The 19492-nt window shown below is 36.9% G+C and overlaps 2 protein-coding genes across 3 annotated transcripts; one reads left to right on the top strand and one right to left on the bottom strand.

Moving 5' to 3' along the window:
• Positions 1-6549: 6549 nt before the first annotated feature.
• On the top strand, positions 6550-8454 carry LOC145122559 (uncharacterized). The gene is made up of 2 exons (XM_079058149.1): positions 6550-6658; positions 6791-8454. The coding sequence occupies exons 1-2, from the start codon at positions 6550-6552 to the stop codon at positions 8452-8454; spliced, it is 1773 nt and encodes a 590-aa protein (XP_078914275.1).
• Positions 8455-16394: 7940 nt separating this feature from the next.
• Positions 16395-18586, bottom strand: GRX4 (glutaredoxin 4). Of its 2 annotated transcripts, none has more exons than XM_079056039.1 (7): positions 18504-18586; positions 17993-18087; positions 17746-17880; positions 17566-17665; positions 17402-17468; positions 17204-17282; positions 16395-16557 (listed from the first exon to the last, which is right to left on the bottom strand). In XM_079056039.1, exons 2-7 carry the CDS (start codon positions 18062-18064, stop codon positions 16507-16509), a joined length of 504 nt encoding a protein of 167 aa, XP_078912165.1. In that variant the 5' UTR covers positions 18065-18087; positions 18504-18586; the 3' UTR covers positions 16395-16506. The 2 variants fall into 2 exon arrangements, with proteins under 2 accessions (XP_078912165.1, XP_078912164.1); XM_079056038.1 differs by lacking the exon at positions 18504-18586 and adding an exon at positions 18259-18494.
• Between the last annotated feature and the right edge of the window lie 906 nt (positions 18587-19492).

Raw genomic sequence — 19492 nt, 5'->3', positions numbered from 1 at the left:
ATCCTAGGGATAAGGATATTAAGAGAAAGGAGTAAAAGACTAATTGGACTTAGTTAGGGTATCTACTTGGATAAGGTGTTGAAAAGGTTCAACATGCAGAATTCCAAGAAAGGAGAATTACCGATCCAAAGCAATGCCAAACTGAGCAAGGCTCAGAGTCCGAGTACGGAAGATGAGATAGCTGAGATGATTCGATTACCTTATGCTTCCACTGTTGGTTCGATCATGTATGCTATGACTTGTACTCGTCCTGATGTGGCCTTCGCTTTGAGCATGGTCAGCAGATATCAGGGGAACCCTGGCAAGGCTCATTGGACTGCGGTAAAGAATATTCTCAAGTACCTGCGGAGGACTAAGGATTGGATCCTTAACCTTGGTGGGAGTGATGACTTGAGAGTAGTAGGGTATAGTGATGCTAGCTTTCAGACTGATAAGGATAACTTCCGCTCTCAGTCGGGCTGGGTCTTTACCTTAAATGGAGGGGCAATCACTTGGAAGAGTTCCAAACAGGAGACTGTAGCTGATTCGACTTGTGAATCAGAGTACATAGCAGCGAGTGAAGCGGCAAAGGAGGCGATATGGCTGAGGAACTTCATCGGAGACCTTGGAGTTGTACCAGCTATTAAGGAGCCTATGGAGATTTTCTGTGACAGCAATAGTGCGGTTGCCTTAGCCAAGGAACCAAGAGATCATGGCAGATCCCGACACATTGACAGAAAATATCACTTCATAAGACACAAGATAGAAGAGGGACTCCTCGTGGCAAAGAGGGTATCGTCAGATGAGAACCCTGCGGATCCCCTTACGAAGGGACTGACGAGGGTTAAGCATTTGCAGCATGCGAGGCGTATCGGGCTGAGGGACGATATTAGTTTTACAGATTAGATAGCCTTTTCTGAAACTTGTAAAATGTAATCGACGTTTGATGATGAATAAAATGTGTGATTTATTTATGAGTAAAGTGTTACTATCATTGTCAATTATTTACTATTGTTTCAGTTTTGCATGTTTTGACTTCCAGAATAATCAATTTATTCAAACCTCCACAATCGGTCATACGTCGGAAGTAGGTATGAATCAAGATTGTCATGAATTGGGTTTGTAGATGGCTAAAGGTGTTTAGACATAGCAATGGTTGCTACAACGTTCATGAGTGCTCATAAGTTATGAGTATTGGAATAAACCCACGCTCACTTGTATCACTTCATGGAATTTATCTCGAGTGATCATGAGACGGTAATATCATATAAGTCTTCAAACCTAGAGATATGAGTTGTTACCTATGAGTTGGTTGTGCATTGATTGCACGTAAACGCATCAGTAACTTGATGTTATAAAACGTGCCTTTGTGTGCAATTCAATAAGTAGTAGAACAAGCATATGAGTCGAAGTTTATATGTTCCTTCTAGAAATAGAAGCGATATCTGGGCCCCTCGATGATTTTGTGTTGACCCATGTACCGGGCCCGGTCAGAACTAAATTGATGTGTTCAGTTAAGTTCTTTGTCAAACAAATCGGAAATCGAGAAACAACTGCTAGACAATAAGTAAGACATTGTTCCATGTATTTGTCCGGCTGATATCATGAGAGCAGAGGATTATATGATCACTTATCTAAAATGGCGCTTCATAGTTCACAAGAGTTTTCGAGAGCTACGATTGCCGGTTGGTTCCTGAAGTAATATAGGCAAATACAGTTATTAGACTTATCCAAGTGGGAGTCTGTTGGAGAAGATGTCTAAGTCCATAACTTATTTGGTATATACTTGACCCGACCCGACATGGTCCATTTGGGTTGCACTTCACCCAAACAATTTATGGATAATTTTATGAGAGTTGTATACTTACGTTTTATTAATATATTATAAGTTATAATATATTAATATAAAGTCATGCTACTTAATTAGTTTTAATCTTGAATTAATTATGAATTGATTTAGTGATTAAAAGGAAGACTAATTAAATCATGGGCTGTTATATTTATATGGTGTGGGCTAATACTCATTTGTTAATGGGCTAAGCTTATATGGAAGTCCATGGATGATCCATGGAGCTTTTACCCATGGATCCTTGGAAGAGGAAAAGACATGGGTTATTAGGGTTTCACCCTAACCATGTACACTATATAAACAAGCTTATGTTGCATGAAAAAGACACTAAAGTGTGTGTGTAAGTGTGGTGGCCAAAACCAAGAGTTAGAATACTCTCTCATATATTTTCCAAGTTTGGGTGATTTGTGATTTCCATTTGAGGCATTCACATTATTGGTGCTTGGCTCTCAAACTCCAAGGAATCAACAATCAACAAAAGGTATGTAACTCATCTAGTTCCTTTATGGTTAAAAGTACCCCATGTCATGCTAGATAGGTTATAAACCTTGGAAAATAATATTTTGCATGTATCTTAGACAAACATAGATCCAAGGTTTAATAGGGTTGCATGTACACTTAGGAAGTGTTAGAATGCTCAAAACCCTACGTAAACATCGTGGTGAACCTCTCCCAGGTCACCGCAGTCAGCTCTGCCGTAGTGAAGTCTGCCGTCACAAACTTCCACCACTCCTTCGCTCCCAAGCGAAGCTGGTTCAGCGCAAACCGAACCCTCAGATGCTCTGGACACGAGCAGGTATAGAAACAACCCTCAATATCGGTAATCCATCTCATAGCAGCAATCGGATCCTGCGTCCCATCAAACTCTGGTGGCTTCGTGTTGCTGAACTCTCGGTACAGCAACGAGTCACCCCCCTGCGGTCTAGCAGCAGCGACGGCTGCGGTGGCCGCAACAACAGCTGCATCAGTAAGAGCGGCGTACCGCTCATCAAAAGTCTTGATCAACGTGGTCTTGATAGACCCGAACATCTCTGGTATCTCAGCTCGAATGGCCGCAGCCACCTTCTCATGAATCATCCTACGGATCTCCTCATCACTGGTACCACTGCCTCCTGGGTGATGACGTGTCCCAACCATGATGTCTCTGAAATACAACACAAAAGGAATCATAGACTCGTTCGAGTATACTCACACTCGATAACTCAACCCTACTTGTTCCTTAGTACCCAATGGATTCTTACTTAGGGTGCGCACTACTCCGGTGTCTTCAGTAGTACGGGCCCTATACTACCGTCCATACCGCATCAGCATTCACTCTAAGTCCTCCTCCTTGGATCCCAGATCGCAAGTACTCTATATCTCAATGGCATAGGCTACCCTTCGGTAGACCACTCATCAGCTCCTCACTGCTACCTACTCGCTCTCAAGCATCACATAGCAGCAAAATCCTTCCTAGGCTAAGGCATCACAAATCAGGCCACTCTAGTCCTAACATGAATACCTAGCCTACTCTAGCATGCATATCGTATCATATCTCATAACACAAAATGTAAGGGTATTTTGGGAAATCACCGTTCGGGCGCTGGCTGATCGTACACACTGTCTCCTTCTGCCTTTCTCAAAATCTTTTACTCTTTTAGAAAAATTGTTTATTTTATGAAAAACTTTCTCAATTCCTCAGTTTGAGTTCAGATCCATCCGAAGATGCACCCGAATCCCTCAAACCAAGGCTCTGATACCAACTTGTAACAACGTAAATTTTCAAAATTTTTCATTTTCAAATGATACTTTCAACCACATGCCAATCACAAAATCACAATGTATCACTGTATCATAACAAAAACATGTCCCAAGATCTCATGTACATAAATCCTCTCAGTGTGTATGAATCATGTCGGCGCCTTCCCGCGATCCTCACTAGTACCTGAAACACATCATACAACAACTGTAAGCATAAAAGCTTAGTGAGTTCCCCAAAATACCACATGCAACACATACGCCACTCGAGGCTACAATACGACCCTCCGGTCTGATGTGTCTCAGCGGGACCCTCTAGTCCCGTAGCTCGTTGGACCCTCTGGTCCGGTCATATCTCGTTGGACCCTTCGGTCCGGTCTGTATCGTTGGACCCTTCGGTCCGGTCTATATCGTTGGACCCTCCGGTCCGGTCTATATCGTTGGACCCTCCGGTCCGGTCTATACAACACATAGCATACTTATAACACAATGCACATAATCTCATACATACACATAGCATACAAGACCCTCTGGTCTACACATAAATACCACTCTAGGTAATGTATAGTGAGAAGACTCACCTCGGGTATCTCGGATGATCTCGCACACGTATCTACTGATCTAGCCTCCGCCTAATCACATACACAATATCCTCAAATAAATAACGGCTCTCAAAGGCTAGATTAAATCCCCTTCTACGATCCCTCAGAAGGGTAAAAGACCATTTTACCCCTCCTTGACTCAAAAGTCCAACTGTTGACCGAAACCCTAAAAGTCAACGAAAGTCAACGGCCACAGTTGACCCTACTCGCCGAGTGCACTAGGGTGACTCGGCGAGTACACGCCTGCCCTCTTCGCCCCTGGTCCTCTCTTGACTCACTGAGTCAACCCTATGCGCCACGGGTCGTCACAGATCGCGAGTCGCGGGGCAACCCGACTCAACTCGTCGAGTCCACTTATGGACTCGGCGAGTTGCCTCCATGATCATACTCAAATGACCTTCTAAGGTCAGATCTGCTTCACCACACAGTAGATCCATCCTTCTAACACTCATAAGTCACGTAAAGGTGCAACCTTTACGTGCATGCAACCCATATCAAGCCTCAAATGGAGAAATATCCCTAAAAATGACAACCTAGTCTCCAATCCTCCATGAACAAGCATAAAGCAGAATGGGAAAGGTCCTCTGGACCTCTATAGGTCCAGATCTGATGTCATAATCTCAAAGTGGACCTTATACTCCCTAGATCTTCCATAGCATGAGGGTAAAAACCCTAAAAGCAAGGAATCCATCAATATAACACGAAATGGGAAAAGGTTTATACCTCCAAAGATGATACCACAAGATGATTAGCTCAGATCCAGCCCCCTTCACGTTCTAGATGAGTGCTCCTATCTTCCTTCAAGCCAAATCACACAAAAAAATGAAGAAATAGCCTCCTTTTGCTCTCAACTCTCTTACTTTCTCTCTAGGGTTCCTCTGGGGTGCAATGGCCGCAAATGGAGGCCATAAAGGCCTTTAAATAGGGCTCAGGCCCCGAGGATTAAGGTTTCGTTAAACAGCATGGACTCGCCGAGTCCACGTATGGACTCGCCGAGTCCACGTATGGACTCGCCGAGTCCGACACTAAATCAATCCAACCATGCGCGATCCTACTCGGCGAGTCTGTGCGCCTACTCGCCGAGTCCCTCTCCAAAACTCAATATAATTACATAAAATAAGATACCTGGGAATCCGAGTGTTACAGTTTAATGTATAAATTTAAACATAATAATTTATATTTTTCCTAAAGATATTTAAATTTATAGTTTAACGTGTAAATTTAAACAAATTTTAATTGCCAACTTGTATTTTATTTGTATATTTTGCATGCAGTTGTTTATACAATTGAATTTTAAAAAAGAGGTTTGCCTCATAGTCATATATGTCTGTTTATGCATGCTGACTGCAAATCCCTACAGTTGAATATATCGATCCCATTATTTCTGCGGAGATTCCAAATATCAATGATGATCCAGAATTGTATTCACTTGTCAAGGAGTTCATTATTCACGGTCCATGTGGAGCTGAAAATTTGAATTGTCCATGCATGGTTGACAGAAAGTGTTCTAAAAACTTTCCAAAGCAATTTTGTAATCATACATCAGTCGATTCAAATGGTTTTCCCTTATATAGGAGAAGAAATGATGGGCATTTTGTTGAAAAATCTGGTGTTCAGTTAGATAACAGAAATGTTGTTTCATACAACAAATATCTGTTGAAAAGATATCAAGCACACATTAATGTTGAATGGTGCAATCAAGGATCTTCCATAAAGTATTTGTTTAAATATATAAACAAGGGTCCTGATAGAGCTACCGTTTCTATGGTGCAAACCAATAATGATTCTGATAACAACGATGCAGTGGATGAAATTAAAGAATACTATGATTGTAGATATATTTATGCATGTGAAGCATCATGGCGGATTTTTAAATACAATGTTCATTATAGACATCCTGCTGTGATTAGACTACCTTTTCATCTTCCTGGTCAACAACAAGTTGTATATGAGGCAGACGATGATATTGGAGATGTTCTTGATCGCCCTTCAATTGCTTCTTCAATGTTCACATCTTGGATGAAGTGTAATGAAATCAATAAAGAGGCACGAAAACTTACATATGTTGAATTTCCTACAAAGTTTGTTTGGAAACGTAAAGATCTGATTTGGAAGCCAAGGGAAGTTGGATATGCGATTGGTAGAATTCACTCGGTTTCACCTAAACTTGTAGAAGCATATTTCTTAAGAATTCTTTTAAATAAAGTGAAAGGTCCTAAATCATTCGAAGAAATTCGCACAGTCAATGGTGAACTATGTTCTTCTTTTACAGATGCGTGTTATAATCTTGGCCTTTTAGATGATGACAAATAACTTATCGATGCAATTAAGGAAGCAAGTCTTTCTGGATCTGGTTTTTATCTACGGTTCTTATTTGCTACGATGCTATTGTCCAACAGTTTGTGTAAACCAGAGATTGTTTGGCAAAACACCTGGGAATACCTGTCGGATGGAATTCTTTACAATCAACAACAGAGATTAAAGTCTCCAGGTAATCTAAATTTTTTTCTCATTATTATTAAAAGAGTATCATATAAATTTCTAGTATAAATTCAATTATATTTTACGTTTTATTCAATTTGTTTTTTTATACGTTCTAATCAATATATTATTTTACGTATAGGTTTATCACTAAACGAAGATCAACTTAAAAACTTGACTTTGTTTGAGATAGAACAAATTTTACCGCCTAACAATTTCAGTTTTAAAAATTATGGAAAAATGCCTTACCCCGATGCTCATTTTGTCTCATCTTCAAACAATCGTCTTATTATTGATGAGCTAGATTATGACATACCAAATTTAAAGAACGAGTTTGATCGGCTGTTTGTTGCATTAACAAATGAGCAACGGGACATTTTTCTTGATATTATGGATGCAATTAAACATAATAAGGGAGGTGTATTCTTTGTTTATGGTTATGGTGGAACAGGTAAGACATTTCTTTGGAAGACAATTTCTAAAGCAATTAGAGCTCAAGGTCAGATTGTTTTAAATGTTGCTTCAAGTGGGATAGCTTCATTATTATTTACTGGAGGCAGGACAGCACACTCTCGATTTATAATTCCCATAAATCTTACTGAGGATTCTTTTTGTAGAATAAATCCAAAAAGTGATATTGCCAGTTTAGTAAGAAAAACCTCATTGATCATTTGGGATGAAGGACCCATGGTACACAAACATGCATTCGAAGCTTTAGGTCGAACTCTGAAGGATATATTAAAGTGTGTCAATCCTAGGAATTCAAATATTCCATTTGGAGGGAAAGTGATTGTTTTTGGAGGTGATTTCAGACAAATTCTACTTGTTGTTCCAGGTGGCAGTAGACAAAACATTGTTAATACTTCTTTAAGTTCTTATTATTTATGGCAACAATGCAAAGTTCATAAATTAACAAAAAACATGAGGTTAATTGTTGGAAGCGATCCATCTGTTATTGAACAAATAAGGGATTTTGCAACTTGGCTTTTGGACATAGGAGAAGGTAATCTTGGTGGTCCGAATGACGGTGAAGCGATTGTTGATATTCCACGAGATATTGTTATTACTAATACACATGATCCTATAGGTTCATTAATCAGTTTTGTATATCCTTTTATACTGGAAAACTTCAACATTGCTGATTATTTTCAAGAAAGAGCAATACTAGCTCCCAAGAATGAAGTTGTCCAAGAAATAAACGATCGTTTGTTGTCATTATTTCCAGGAGAACAAAAAGAATACTTAAGTTCAGATAGCCTATGCCGTTCAGAGTTTGTTTACGATGAGTTTGATGCAAATTTATACTCACCTGATGTTTTAAATGGTCTTAAAGTCTCAGGTCTGCCAAACCATAAGCTCATTTTAAAAGTCGGTGTTCCAGTTATGTTATTGAGAAACATTGATCAGAAAAATGGCTTATGTAATGGGAATAGACTACAGGTTAAATCTTTGGGCAAACGTGTTATTGAGGCAGTTGTCTTATCTGGAAGTAATATTGGAAACCGGACTTTTATTCCAAGAATGTCTTTAACTCCTTCTGAAGACAAGATCCCGTTCAAATTCCAAAGAAGACAATTTCCATTGGCTGTGTGTTTTGCAATGACAATTAATAAGAGCCAAGGACAGTCTTTATCGAAGGTTGATTTGTTTCTCAAGGAGCCTGTTTTCACACATGGTCAATTGTATGTTGCTTTATCCAGAGTTCAAAGTAGAGAAGGATTAAAATTGTTGATTTTAGATAAGGATGGTAGACTAACAAATAAAACATCCAATGTTGTGTATAAAGAAGTTTTTAGAAATTTGTAAAAAAAAACTTTGTATAATTTTATTATTTATATAAATTTCAGTATTTGTTTTAGTTAAATTTAAATTTCATTTTATAAAATTATTACTTTTTTGCATATCTACAAATACAAATTGCCAATTGCATTTTCAAACCACTTTCTGTTCGTAATTTCAACCAACAGTTATGTTATCATATTACTGCAAAACATATACACTTTTTTATTACTAAAGATTTTATTATCAATTTTCAATAAATAAGTTACAATTTAATTGAAAAAAAAAATTAATTTCTCACCCGTGGTGCCCACGGGTTATAACCTAGTTTAATAATGTTAGTAACGTTTGTTAAAAATAACATGTTTATAGTATAAATGGATGCCATAATATTTAGTTATATTTCTTATTTAGGATATTGTAATATTTGGACTGTTTATTATTGGTTAGAACCCTGATTATTAATTAGGGTTGTTTTTGAAATATGATTAGTGTGAGGAGCCGTGTTAGCAGCAGCTCGAGTGTGTGGTTCAGTTATCTTCTTTTGGAGGTGAGTCTTCTTACTACACTAGTGGGTCGAAGTCACCAATGCCGACCCACTGGTTTGTATGTGTTAGATGTATGTGATTATGTGACTATGTTTTATATGATTGAATGATATATAGAGCCTATCTTGGCTCGGAGTCATTATGGACTCGGAGGTTTATACGGACCCGACACAACTTCTTGCTGTCATATGGGTTGATACAGACATGGGGGTTGATACGGACCCGACACATCTACATGTTGTCATATGGGGTTGATACGGACCTGATACAACCACATGTTGTTAGATGTATATATTTATGTTTTTGTGGTATTTTGGGAAAGCTCGCTAACTTTTGTGATTACAGTTTTGTTTATGGTTTCAGGTACTTCCGGTACAAAAGGGAAAGGATTGGCATGATCACAGCGCATCCAACCATGTTCTGTATTTTCTTTATGATTTGGATTTATACTTTGATGATTATCCTCATTTGACATACTTTGTTTGAGGTTGTTATGAATACTTGATGGTTTTCGATTAAATTAAAAATGAAAATATTATCCATGATTTTGAGGTGTTACAGCTGCCAAGGCGTGGCGGATGGGCTAAGACTCGTCTACCTTTTCGTTTAGTGGCCACGACGTGGCCAAGGATGGCCACGGCGTAACGACCACCTGGAGTTGACTACGACGTTTACCGTTGACCGTTGACTTCGACCAAGTTTGAATTTAGGTCATTTTGGGTATTTAGAGTAGTAGATTGAAGTTTGAATCCCTGTCATTATTAAGGTGATCGGTAGAGGTAGTATTCGGAGCACTGATTTGTTCAGCTATCATTTCAGACTGTGAGGTGAGTTTCCTCACTGTACTTGCGGGTGGAAGGCACCAATGCCGACCCAACAGGTTATGTATCCTGGTTTAGGATGTTGCAATGCTTTAGTATTTTTTGAGATCTGCATGATTATCGGTTTGTTGTTATATGTTTTATCTGTTACATATGTCAACACGGTGTGGTTGGGTTGAAGTAATGTTGCTCTGTACGGAAGGCAACAAACCCGGGAGCAAGCCAGACATAAGTTGTATACCAGTAAGGGCAAGCCAGACTATATTGTGGGCTCGTAAGCAATCCAGACATGAGTTATGGGCCAGAAAGGCAAGCCAAACTCATGATGTGGGCTTAGGGATAATCTAGTCCGATGGTTGAGGGCTCAATATGCATGTTGTTATATGTTTGTGTGGTGGTATTTTGGGGAACTCACTAAGCTTTGGCTTATCATTTAAGTTTTATGTTTTAGGTACTTCATATGATCGGGGGAAAGCAAAGGCATGATCGTACACATCCTTCGATGACATGCTTTAGAGATATTATGATAAATTGATTTTGGAGCATTTATATTTGATCTTGTGTTTTTATGGTTTGGACTGATTGAAAACAGTGATTTCTCTTTAATTAAAAATGAAAAAATTTATTGGGATTTTTGGGATGTTACAGTTTGGACTTAAGGCATTAAGTGCTTAATGTGGGTTTTGGTTGTCAGGGAAGTACGTTGGGCGTAAATTGGCGTACGCTCAGCGTAACACGATTCAACCCCGTTTTCCTTGCTGTTAAGAGTTGTACGCGAGGCATAGTGGTGGTACGCATGACGTATTCACCAGAAGGCCTTTTGGGCCTTATGTCTTTATTGGTTTAGGTCATTGTTGGGCCTTAGGTCCTTATGAGTTTGGGCCATGGTTAGATGGGTCGAATAAGAGAAGGGTAATATGGTCTTTTACCCTTAGCGTGTTAGATTATAATCTGGACCTTTTATGGGTTATTACCCTGATTATTTATTTGGGTTAATTTGGATAATGTTCAGTGTGAAGAGCCGTGGTAGCAGCAGCCCGAGAGTGTGATTTGTCTATCTTCAGATTGAGGTGAGTTTTCTCACTGTAATTGTGGGTCGAAGACACCAATGTCGGCCCACTGGATCATGTTGTAGCATAGTAGTGATCATTGTGACACTTACTAATATGTATGTATGTGCTTGTTGTCTATGTGACTCTTGCTAGTATGATTGTATGTTTAGCTGTAGGGGTGAAATAGACCCGTACCGGTTGAAAGATATCGAAGGAGTCAGAAGGGACTCAGCGATTCGGAAGGTACTCAGGGGTGAAATATACCCGTTATACGTTTCAGTATGATATGTATGATTGATGTATGGTATGTGGTATTTGGGGAACTCACTAAGCTTTGCGCTTATGGTTTAAGTTTATGTTTCAGGTACTTCCAGTTCAAAGAGGAAGGGCCCGGCCTGATCGCAATGCATTCACCCGTGTTCCCGTAATTTTTGTGATTTTGGGATTTGTACTCTGATAATTGTTTTCACATTTGCATACTTTGATAGTTTGATTTGATGGATTTTGGTTGATTTAAAAATGAAATTTACTTATGATTTTTGGGACGTTACAAATTCATCATAGGTCGATGATTGAGTTAATTATTGACTATTAACGTGATGAAGTCCCGATATTACTCACTATGCATTCTTAGTAATTAACATATTATTTTTTAACATGTATTCATGTGCTAGTAATGATTAAGGATTTAAGGATGCGAGATAATTTAGGCCATTGTGATGTTGTGATAGTTACTTATGTAACGATATCTGAATTGTTAACCCTCGTCTATAAATTTTGAAACTTAATATGTTTTTTGTTAAACTTAAAAGACGTTTGGGATCATTTTCTGCAAATGCAGTTCAATTAATTTAAAATTATGATTTAAATGGATTTTAAACTTTAAAACCAAATGAGAGCTGTTTTAATATATGATATTGCTTTGTGTGCAATGTGTCTACTACACATGTTGTGTATGCATTTCATAAAACTTATTTTGAAAATATTTTTACTCACTTGAGAAGCTTTGTTGGTTTGAAAATGGTTTGGCATCCTTATGTGCATACATGTAAGACGGGAGAGCTTATGATTCATTCATGATATTCATGTCAGATTTGACATTATTTGAAGTGATTAGATTTCTAGATAATCATCATAATGCACAAGCGATGCTCACTGCTCCTCGTGTGGTGCTTTTGTGATGGTTCACAAAACACATTGAAAATTTTGAATGTACATTGAAAGTGTGTAAGGTGTTATGTGGTAATTACACATGAGTCCTAATTTTCGAGCGTACATTAAAAGTGAATCGTGTTGCTTGAAATCAATACATGAGCTCTAAATAACCATTTATGCAAGATTGAATTATATGAGGTTAACTTGGGACAGATCTATATTGCATTATTAATTGTCGATTGAGTTATCCTATTTTAATGTGTTGATATATTTGAAAATGGATGATATATTGTTGGCTTATTAAATTATATTGGAACTTTGATTTGGATTATGAATTACTAAAGCCCTTGGTTTTGAATTGCGGGCTTATACACCCTTTGACTTTGGATATGAGTTCATATTCTATTTGAATTTGAATATACGTGTATATACCCCTTTGATTTGTATCATTGGTTAATATACCATTTGACTTTGGATTAGGGTTCATACAACCCTAGACTTTGAATACAAGTTTATACACTCCTTTGATTTAGATTGTTGGTTATTATACCCTTGAATTTGGTTTATGGGTTATCCGACCCTTTTAACTTTGAATTTGGTTTTATAGTTGCCTTAATTTGAGATTATTGAACCTTTGAGAATTTTGTTGATTTTGTAGGATTGGGTCGAGTGTAATGATTTTCAGCATTACTTGCTATAAATTACTCAACCTCAGTGAGAAAGTATTCTCACTGGGCATTGCATTGCCTAACTATATTGTAACGTCCATCTTTTCACACCAGGTACACCCGATAAACAACCTTTTTATAAAAAATAACTTTTTAAACATTTTGGTGTACACTGGAACACTAGAGCACAAAAAGCTATCACCAGGGATTGTACTGGCCATAAATACAAGATCTGAGTCGGGCGCTACCACATCTAACCTGCAAAACAACCACAAACAAGAATTGTAAGCCACACCGCTTAGTGAATAACAACTACAATAACATGAATCACATAACCACGTAAATATCACATTCATATATCAAACAAATTATCCACAGTTATAATCACGAATCACCCTAAAGAGATTTAAAAAGGTATCAAACCTTGAATTGTTACTCAACAAACTACCAAAAAGATCATCATGTCAGCTAGTAACACACTAACAAATAACATTGTGTTAGCCCGTGGCACATCAACGAATAATATCGTGTCAGCCCCTGACATATCAAAAATACCACTTCCTTATTTGATTCACCTGCATGTATAAATATATCATCATGTGGTACATGTGTATCTATATAACATCACAATATCAACGATATGATATTCAATCATTCATACTATAATATTAAACACAATTATGTAACCCACATTTATCACAAACAACAGGTGTTAGAGTAGTGTTACTCACATGGTTAGTTGGCAGACATATCAACTTTAGTCTTGACCTACTCTGCTTTCCAGTTCGTCACATGCCAATACCTAACCAACAATTATTAAGTTCCTTAGAACCCGTCACAATTCACTATTCGCTATATTTCGTGATTATTTGTCACCAAACTCATTACACTCAATAATACACCCACAATAGGCTTAACCCGTAAGTCACTAACTAAATCTACCCCATCGGGCAACTTTAGTAAATTAGGGTTTACAACCCTTACAATCCTGACTATCTCACCATAAGATTTATTTACAAATCTTACTAACAGGTCCGTAATAACACCATATCAAGAACCCTCGTAAGATGTACTCGGGTCTAACAATTCCCGACAACTATCACATATAATAATTACACAATAACGAGGTAAAAGATACCTCCATGATCTCGTAACCCAGCCCCGTATCTCCCGTACATCAGTATAACTCCTCCGATATAAACTCCCAAGAACGATTCTCGACCAACATCTCCGGATGAATGTACCAAAATCCCCCAAATGACACAAAAACTCGCATATTTATAACCTGTATTGGTCATGTCGTGACCATATATGTGTCACGTCGTGATGACCAATTGAACCCCAGTTTTGTCACGTGTCGTACTCTACAACCACGTGTCTCGGTGACTCGTCATTTGTCACGCCGTGATGCTCAAAGATTGACCTTTGACTTGACTTTCTCGAAATAACAATCTACCTTCATCTCAACTTCAAGTAGTCGTAACTTTCTCATACAAATTTCGTATCAACAGACTTTATATCCACGGAATCCTCATCACACGAACTACAACATTCCTCAACTATATTTTGTTAAATATCATTTCTCAAATTAAAGCAACTCAGGGCTTTATCTCATCTGTTCATCGCACAACAGTCTATATCTTTTATGGTAGTGCATGTTTAGAAAATAGGTATTACATATACTTTGACATGTGCTCAGATTGAAGACTATGGAGATAGAGTAGAAGATAGCAAAGTTATTTTGAAGACCAGGACTTGTGTGCTAATCTTGAATTATGTTATAATAGTGAATTGTCGCAACCTATCTCTTTTTCACTATTAATTGTTGTTTTGGTATTTGGGATTGTATTTTCCGCACTAATGAACTTAAAAATCATTTGGAATTTAAAATTAAATGATTTCAAAAGTAATTTAAACTACCATAGCGACGAGTGTTTCATTCTTAAATAAACAAAGTAAAAAGTTTTCTTTTTCGTTGTTGATTTATTGTTAAAAATATTTTTTATGTGTTATGTGTAACAAGACAAAGAAAAAAAAAAGATAAATTTAATTCGTATTTTTCAGTATTATGCGGGTAAGAAGTGGTTGGCTCAAAACTAAATTTAATTATATAAATTACTTTCGAAGTTAAAGAAGTTAACCTATGTTTCATAGGTTGGGATAATATCATTTATGTGCTCAGATGAGAACCAAAATTTTAAAAATCTTCAATATTTAGGGACCGAAAATGTAATTTACTTTTCTTTATCTATTATTCTATTAAAGATTCTTAATGATATATTTTGTAGTTTTTTATACAGTTTTGTGACATAAGTATGAGGGTATCAACACCATGTATATGCCCGTATAACAGTCTAACAGACGATCGGAGGATATTGATACTAATTAATATGATATCAATATTTGTTCTGTTTCTACCCATATCTTTCTTTCTTCTTACACATATGTGACTAAATTTGTGATTTTTGTGAACTTGGTGATAGATCAAGGGCCTATTTGAGCATTCAATGTTGTGCGAGGGCTGTTGGGCAAAGAAACTTGATAAAGATTGCATAAGCGTTTCAAATTAGCTATGAGAAAGTTGACTACCTCATCCTCTGAGTAAGCTGGTTTTTGTAAGTTTGCTCTAGAGAAGTAATTTTTCTTGCAAATTTAGTTTTTATATTGAGGTTTCTTAAAGATTTTAGTCCATGTGTCGAATTCAAAGTACATTGCCTTAAATGGGTTAGAAATGCAAGAAACAACAATTTCTAAGAGGTCAATCTAGGTGGAGAGCGACACCTTCAAAGTGATGCAGTGCCACCCATACCAACCAATATCTAATAAGAGGTCGGAGTTGTTTTTCTTTTTTATCTGATTTTTGGTTTTCTGCACATCACTAAAACAAATAGCAACGTGCTTTTGTTTGTTGTCTGCATGGAACTTTCTTTAAGCTTCCATTACTTTCTTGCTCACTATAAAGTAGAATGCTATTTTATAAAATCAATTGCATTATATCTATAATAGCATCCTATTTTTAATCCTTACAAGTCATTGCTTCTCAGAGTTATTTAAAGATGTAATTATTCACAACTAATAATCAGAAATGACAAGGGCTACAAGTTGTAAGGCAACAGCTTAAGTTGTTCTTATATTGGCTCATCCTTTTGGAGCCTTGTTTGGTTGTACTAGAATAGCATCTTCTTTCTTTGTTTGAGATATAAATAGTGAATGTGTTCTCCTAACATTCTACTTGTGTTACTTATCCGGTTATATCAATCTACTTTTATTATTTTACCCATTATATCAATGCACTTATAACAATGTACTTATTTTACTTAACCGATTATAGCAATGCATTTCAACTGCTCTAAAACTTCATAGAAAATGAGTTTAAAACTTTTTGAGTGTCTCAATATAGCATCTAACTTCCAATTCTAATTGTTAACTTTTTTTTTTGTTTTGTTTTCTTTTTTAATTTAAGCATTATACTTTAAAAGTACAATGCTTTAATAAGAAAAAAAAACATTGAAATAAAATTTTAGAAAACTAAGAAATAGAAATGAAAGTATGATGCTATATTAGGCAAACAAATGGAAGTACATTGTTATATCTTGCATTTAGCCCCTGGTTGGGGTACATGCAAGAAATATCAATGTATTTTCATTTGTTTATCCAATTTTCATTTCTAATTCTTAATATTTTCTTTTCTTATTTAAGCATTGTACTTTGAAAGTACAATGGTTTAATAAACATTAAAATAACAGCTTTATAAAAAACAACCAAAAAATACTTTACACTTTATTTGATACAAATATCTAACAACTTGAACACAAGGACCCTATATTAAGACCGGTCACTGCTTTGATGCAACTGCTACCTTTAGCTTTTCCTCCAGTTCACCCTTCTGCAGAGGGACAAATTTGTAAAAAGTTACAACTTAATGAGAAAAAAAAAAAAAGCACCTCTATATAGCTTATTCTCTATTACAGGGTTGTTTCTTTTTTACTTAATGGGTTAAGCACTTAATCTAGACAGCAATACATGATTGCTTCTATTAGACTTAATCTGGACAGAAGGACTAAAGGGGTTAAGCAAAAAAAAAAAAAAAAAACTGGTTTAATGTATTAATACACCACACCACCTATTTTTCCTTCTTTTTTTCCCTCACACGTTAAAATTGATGAATATAGTAAAAATTGTTTGGTGGAATGTAAGGGTAAAATGGTCATTTAGGTTCATTCTTTCATTGAGATAGTTTATTTAGTCCAGAGAAAAAAAAAAAAAAAAAACAGACCTGTATGCAATCCATATAGAGTTACAAACATCATTACCCATACAGGACTGTGTGTGTGTGTGTGGTGGGGTGGAGAAACAGCCCCTAAGTATTGTCCCCATTAAGTCAATAAGAAATGGGAACAGTACCTAACTTTATCAATTGCTCAAAAGGCTAGCCCCAATAAAATAGGAACCTTGATGATGTGAGATGGGATGTAAGGGTAAAATGGTCATGTAGTTTCATTCAGATGGTTTATTGAGGAGAGATCACTTGCCTTATGCATGTCAAGGATAATATCCGACCCTCCAATGAATTCTCCATTGATGAATATTTGAGGAAACGTCGGCCAAGTGCTACGAAACAAGTAATATATCATGAATTTTGGTCATTTAAAGATTACTATGAGTTCAAAAATCAAAGAAAATAACAAACTATATATTAGCAAAATAAAATTTAAGAAAGTGTATATTACCTGAAAGCTTTTACAGCACTCTTAAGCTCAGAATCTTCCAATATGTTCCTGGAACTTATGGGAACCCCTACAAAAAGTCAAAAACAAATGCACATCTTTCAATCATTGCAGCCAAAAATAATAATAATAATAAAGCAAAATTGTCATGTGATTTGAGCACTTACTGTATTCTTGCAAGATTTTGACTGCTAGTGAGCTGAATCCACAAAGAGGGCGATTAGGATCACCTTTCATGTAAACCATCACAGGGTTGTTCTTCACATCCTACAAACCAGGTTCATGTTGTTCAACAACTTGACTCAATGAGAACTTTACCCATACAGTCACTTGCAACTACAGATTACCTGTTCAATGATGTCTTTCAGAGTGACTCCTGAATTCTCAAGCTTATTAGTTGGCTTAAAATCATCATGTGTATCAGGATCATTGGGTGCAGTTGTTGAGAATCCCATTCCATAATGGTACAACGATCCAGAAGCCTGAAAATTGAAAGAAATACGAATTTTAATCTTGTGTTGATTAGAAAAAGTTACATGGATATGGATACATGCTTTTGGTAAAAAGTTCAATGACTACTATATCATGTCGTACCATTGCTGTTGCACGAGAAGATTTGAACGATACAATCCCATTTAAGACCATCTTAGATAACGCCTTTGCCATCTTAAGAGACAAAATCGATGAATCTACAGGAAAAAAAAATCAAAATTATTTTCAACTACAGAGTTCAGAAATATGAGTAGATTGTCATAGTTCAGTCGAAGAAAACGGAACAGCTGAATAATCGTAAATCAGAATTTGAGAGATTCGTAAACCTTCACGAGAAAACAGAATAATAAAATCCACTCTCTATTTACCTGTCGTGCGAATATTTCTTAAAGCGAACATTTATGCTAGGAATAAATTCCTAAACTATAATAGGTATCAGAATACGAGAATTTTGTCCATGAACTCATAGCATCGAATAGTGATTGAACATTGAAGGAGAAATTGAACATGTATGCTTCAGCGTTAGAACAATATGTGCCAGGATTTCACTCGCCATGTTTATGTTGCAGTGATTTCAACAATAAGAAGATGAAAGAAGAGGGAAAAATGTTACCAACAAACGACGGAAAGGTTGTACAGCCAACTGATCCTGCTTTGCTTCTGCGTTCTTGGAATGTGGTAGATGTTTCCCTACTCCTTTTTTTTTTTTTTTTTTTTTTTTAAACGGAAAACGATTCAGCGGAAGCCTCTACCCAATATTTCAGAGTAGACCCCGCAAAGCTGGCAAACCCAGCCCCCCACACATGGGGCATAATTGCAAGAGGCGCACAACTTGTGCTTTACCGGGTTTGAAACCCCAACCTCAAACCCACATGGAGATGTAAACCCAATGCATCAACCGAACCGATCAGAAACCGATCCTATTGGATTCTGAAAACCAGAAACCGACCACTTATGAGTTAGGTTGGGTTTGAGTCCAAAACCGACCCATGGACAGCCCTAGCTTTAGGTCGAGTTTTTCAAAAGGAAATCACAAAAATGCCATTTTTTTTACTAAACGGTACAAATGGTCCTTGTGGTTTATCGAAAATTATCATTTTGGTCCAAAAAAATTTGGACTAGCACTCCAAAAGTTTGATTTTATTGCGAGTTTGGTCCAATTACTTTGATTTTTTTTAAATGACAGATTTGTCATTTATTAATTTCATTTTCTATTTTTTTATTTTGTTATATTTCTGATTTAAATTAAACAAAAAAGAAAAAAAATGTGTTTTCAGTCCTCCCTCCGATAAACACCACCACCATTGATCACCCTCTCTCTCTCTCGTTGGAACACCTCCGGTCTGAACCCTCACCAACATGCTCTTTGTTTCCTCTCTGGTGATGGAAACAGATCTACAAATGAGGGTTTGCTCTGAGCTAGGTTTTACTGAGGAATAATTGAGTCGGAGGAGAAGACGAAGGGCGGCGAGAGGCGATAGGTTTGCTTCTGACGGTGGTATCCCACAAACCGGCTTCAAATCTGGATGGAAGAGGATCTGGGCGAAAGACGATCTGAAGCGTCGCCACCAGATCTGTCGATTCATGCTTTGTAAGGATGCA

This window comes from Lactuca virosa, chromosome 6 (assembly GCF_052849685.1).
Source record: "Lactuca virosa cultivar CGN04683 chromosome 6, Lactuca_virosa_CGN04683_v6, whole genome shotgun sequence".
Taxonomy (NCBI): Eukaryota; Viridiplantae; Streptophyta; class Magnoliopsida; order Asterales; family Asteraceae; genus Lactuca; species Lactuca virosa.
This window is presented reverse-complemented; position numbering and strand designations above follow the sequence as displayed.

Bases quoted from the DNA above. Each gene is read 5' to 3' on its own strand.
- GRX4 (XM_079056038.1), bottom strand. From the start codon at position 18,289: ATGTTCGCTTTAAGAAATATTCGCACGACAG. The intron at 17,881-17,992 runs GTACGACATGAT...TTCAATTTTCAG, and splicing joins CTTCTCGTGCAACAGCAATG to GCTTCTGGATCGTTGTACCA. The intron at 17,666-17,745 runs GTAATCTGTAGT...CCTGGTTTGTAG, and splicing joins TGAAAGACATCATTGAACAG to GATGTGAAGAACAACCCTGT.
- LOC145122559 (XM_079058149.1), top strand. From the start codon at position 6,550: ATGCTATTGTCCAACAGTTTGTGTAAACCAGAGATTGTTTGGCAAAAC. The intron at 6,659-6,790 runs GTAATCTAAATT...TTTTACGTATAG, and splicing joins ACAGAGATTAAAGTCTCCAG to GTTTATCACTAAACGAAGAT.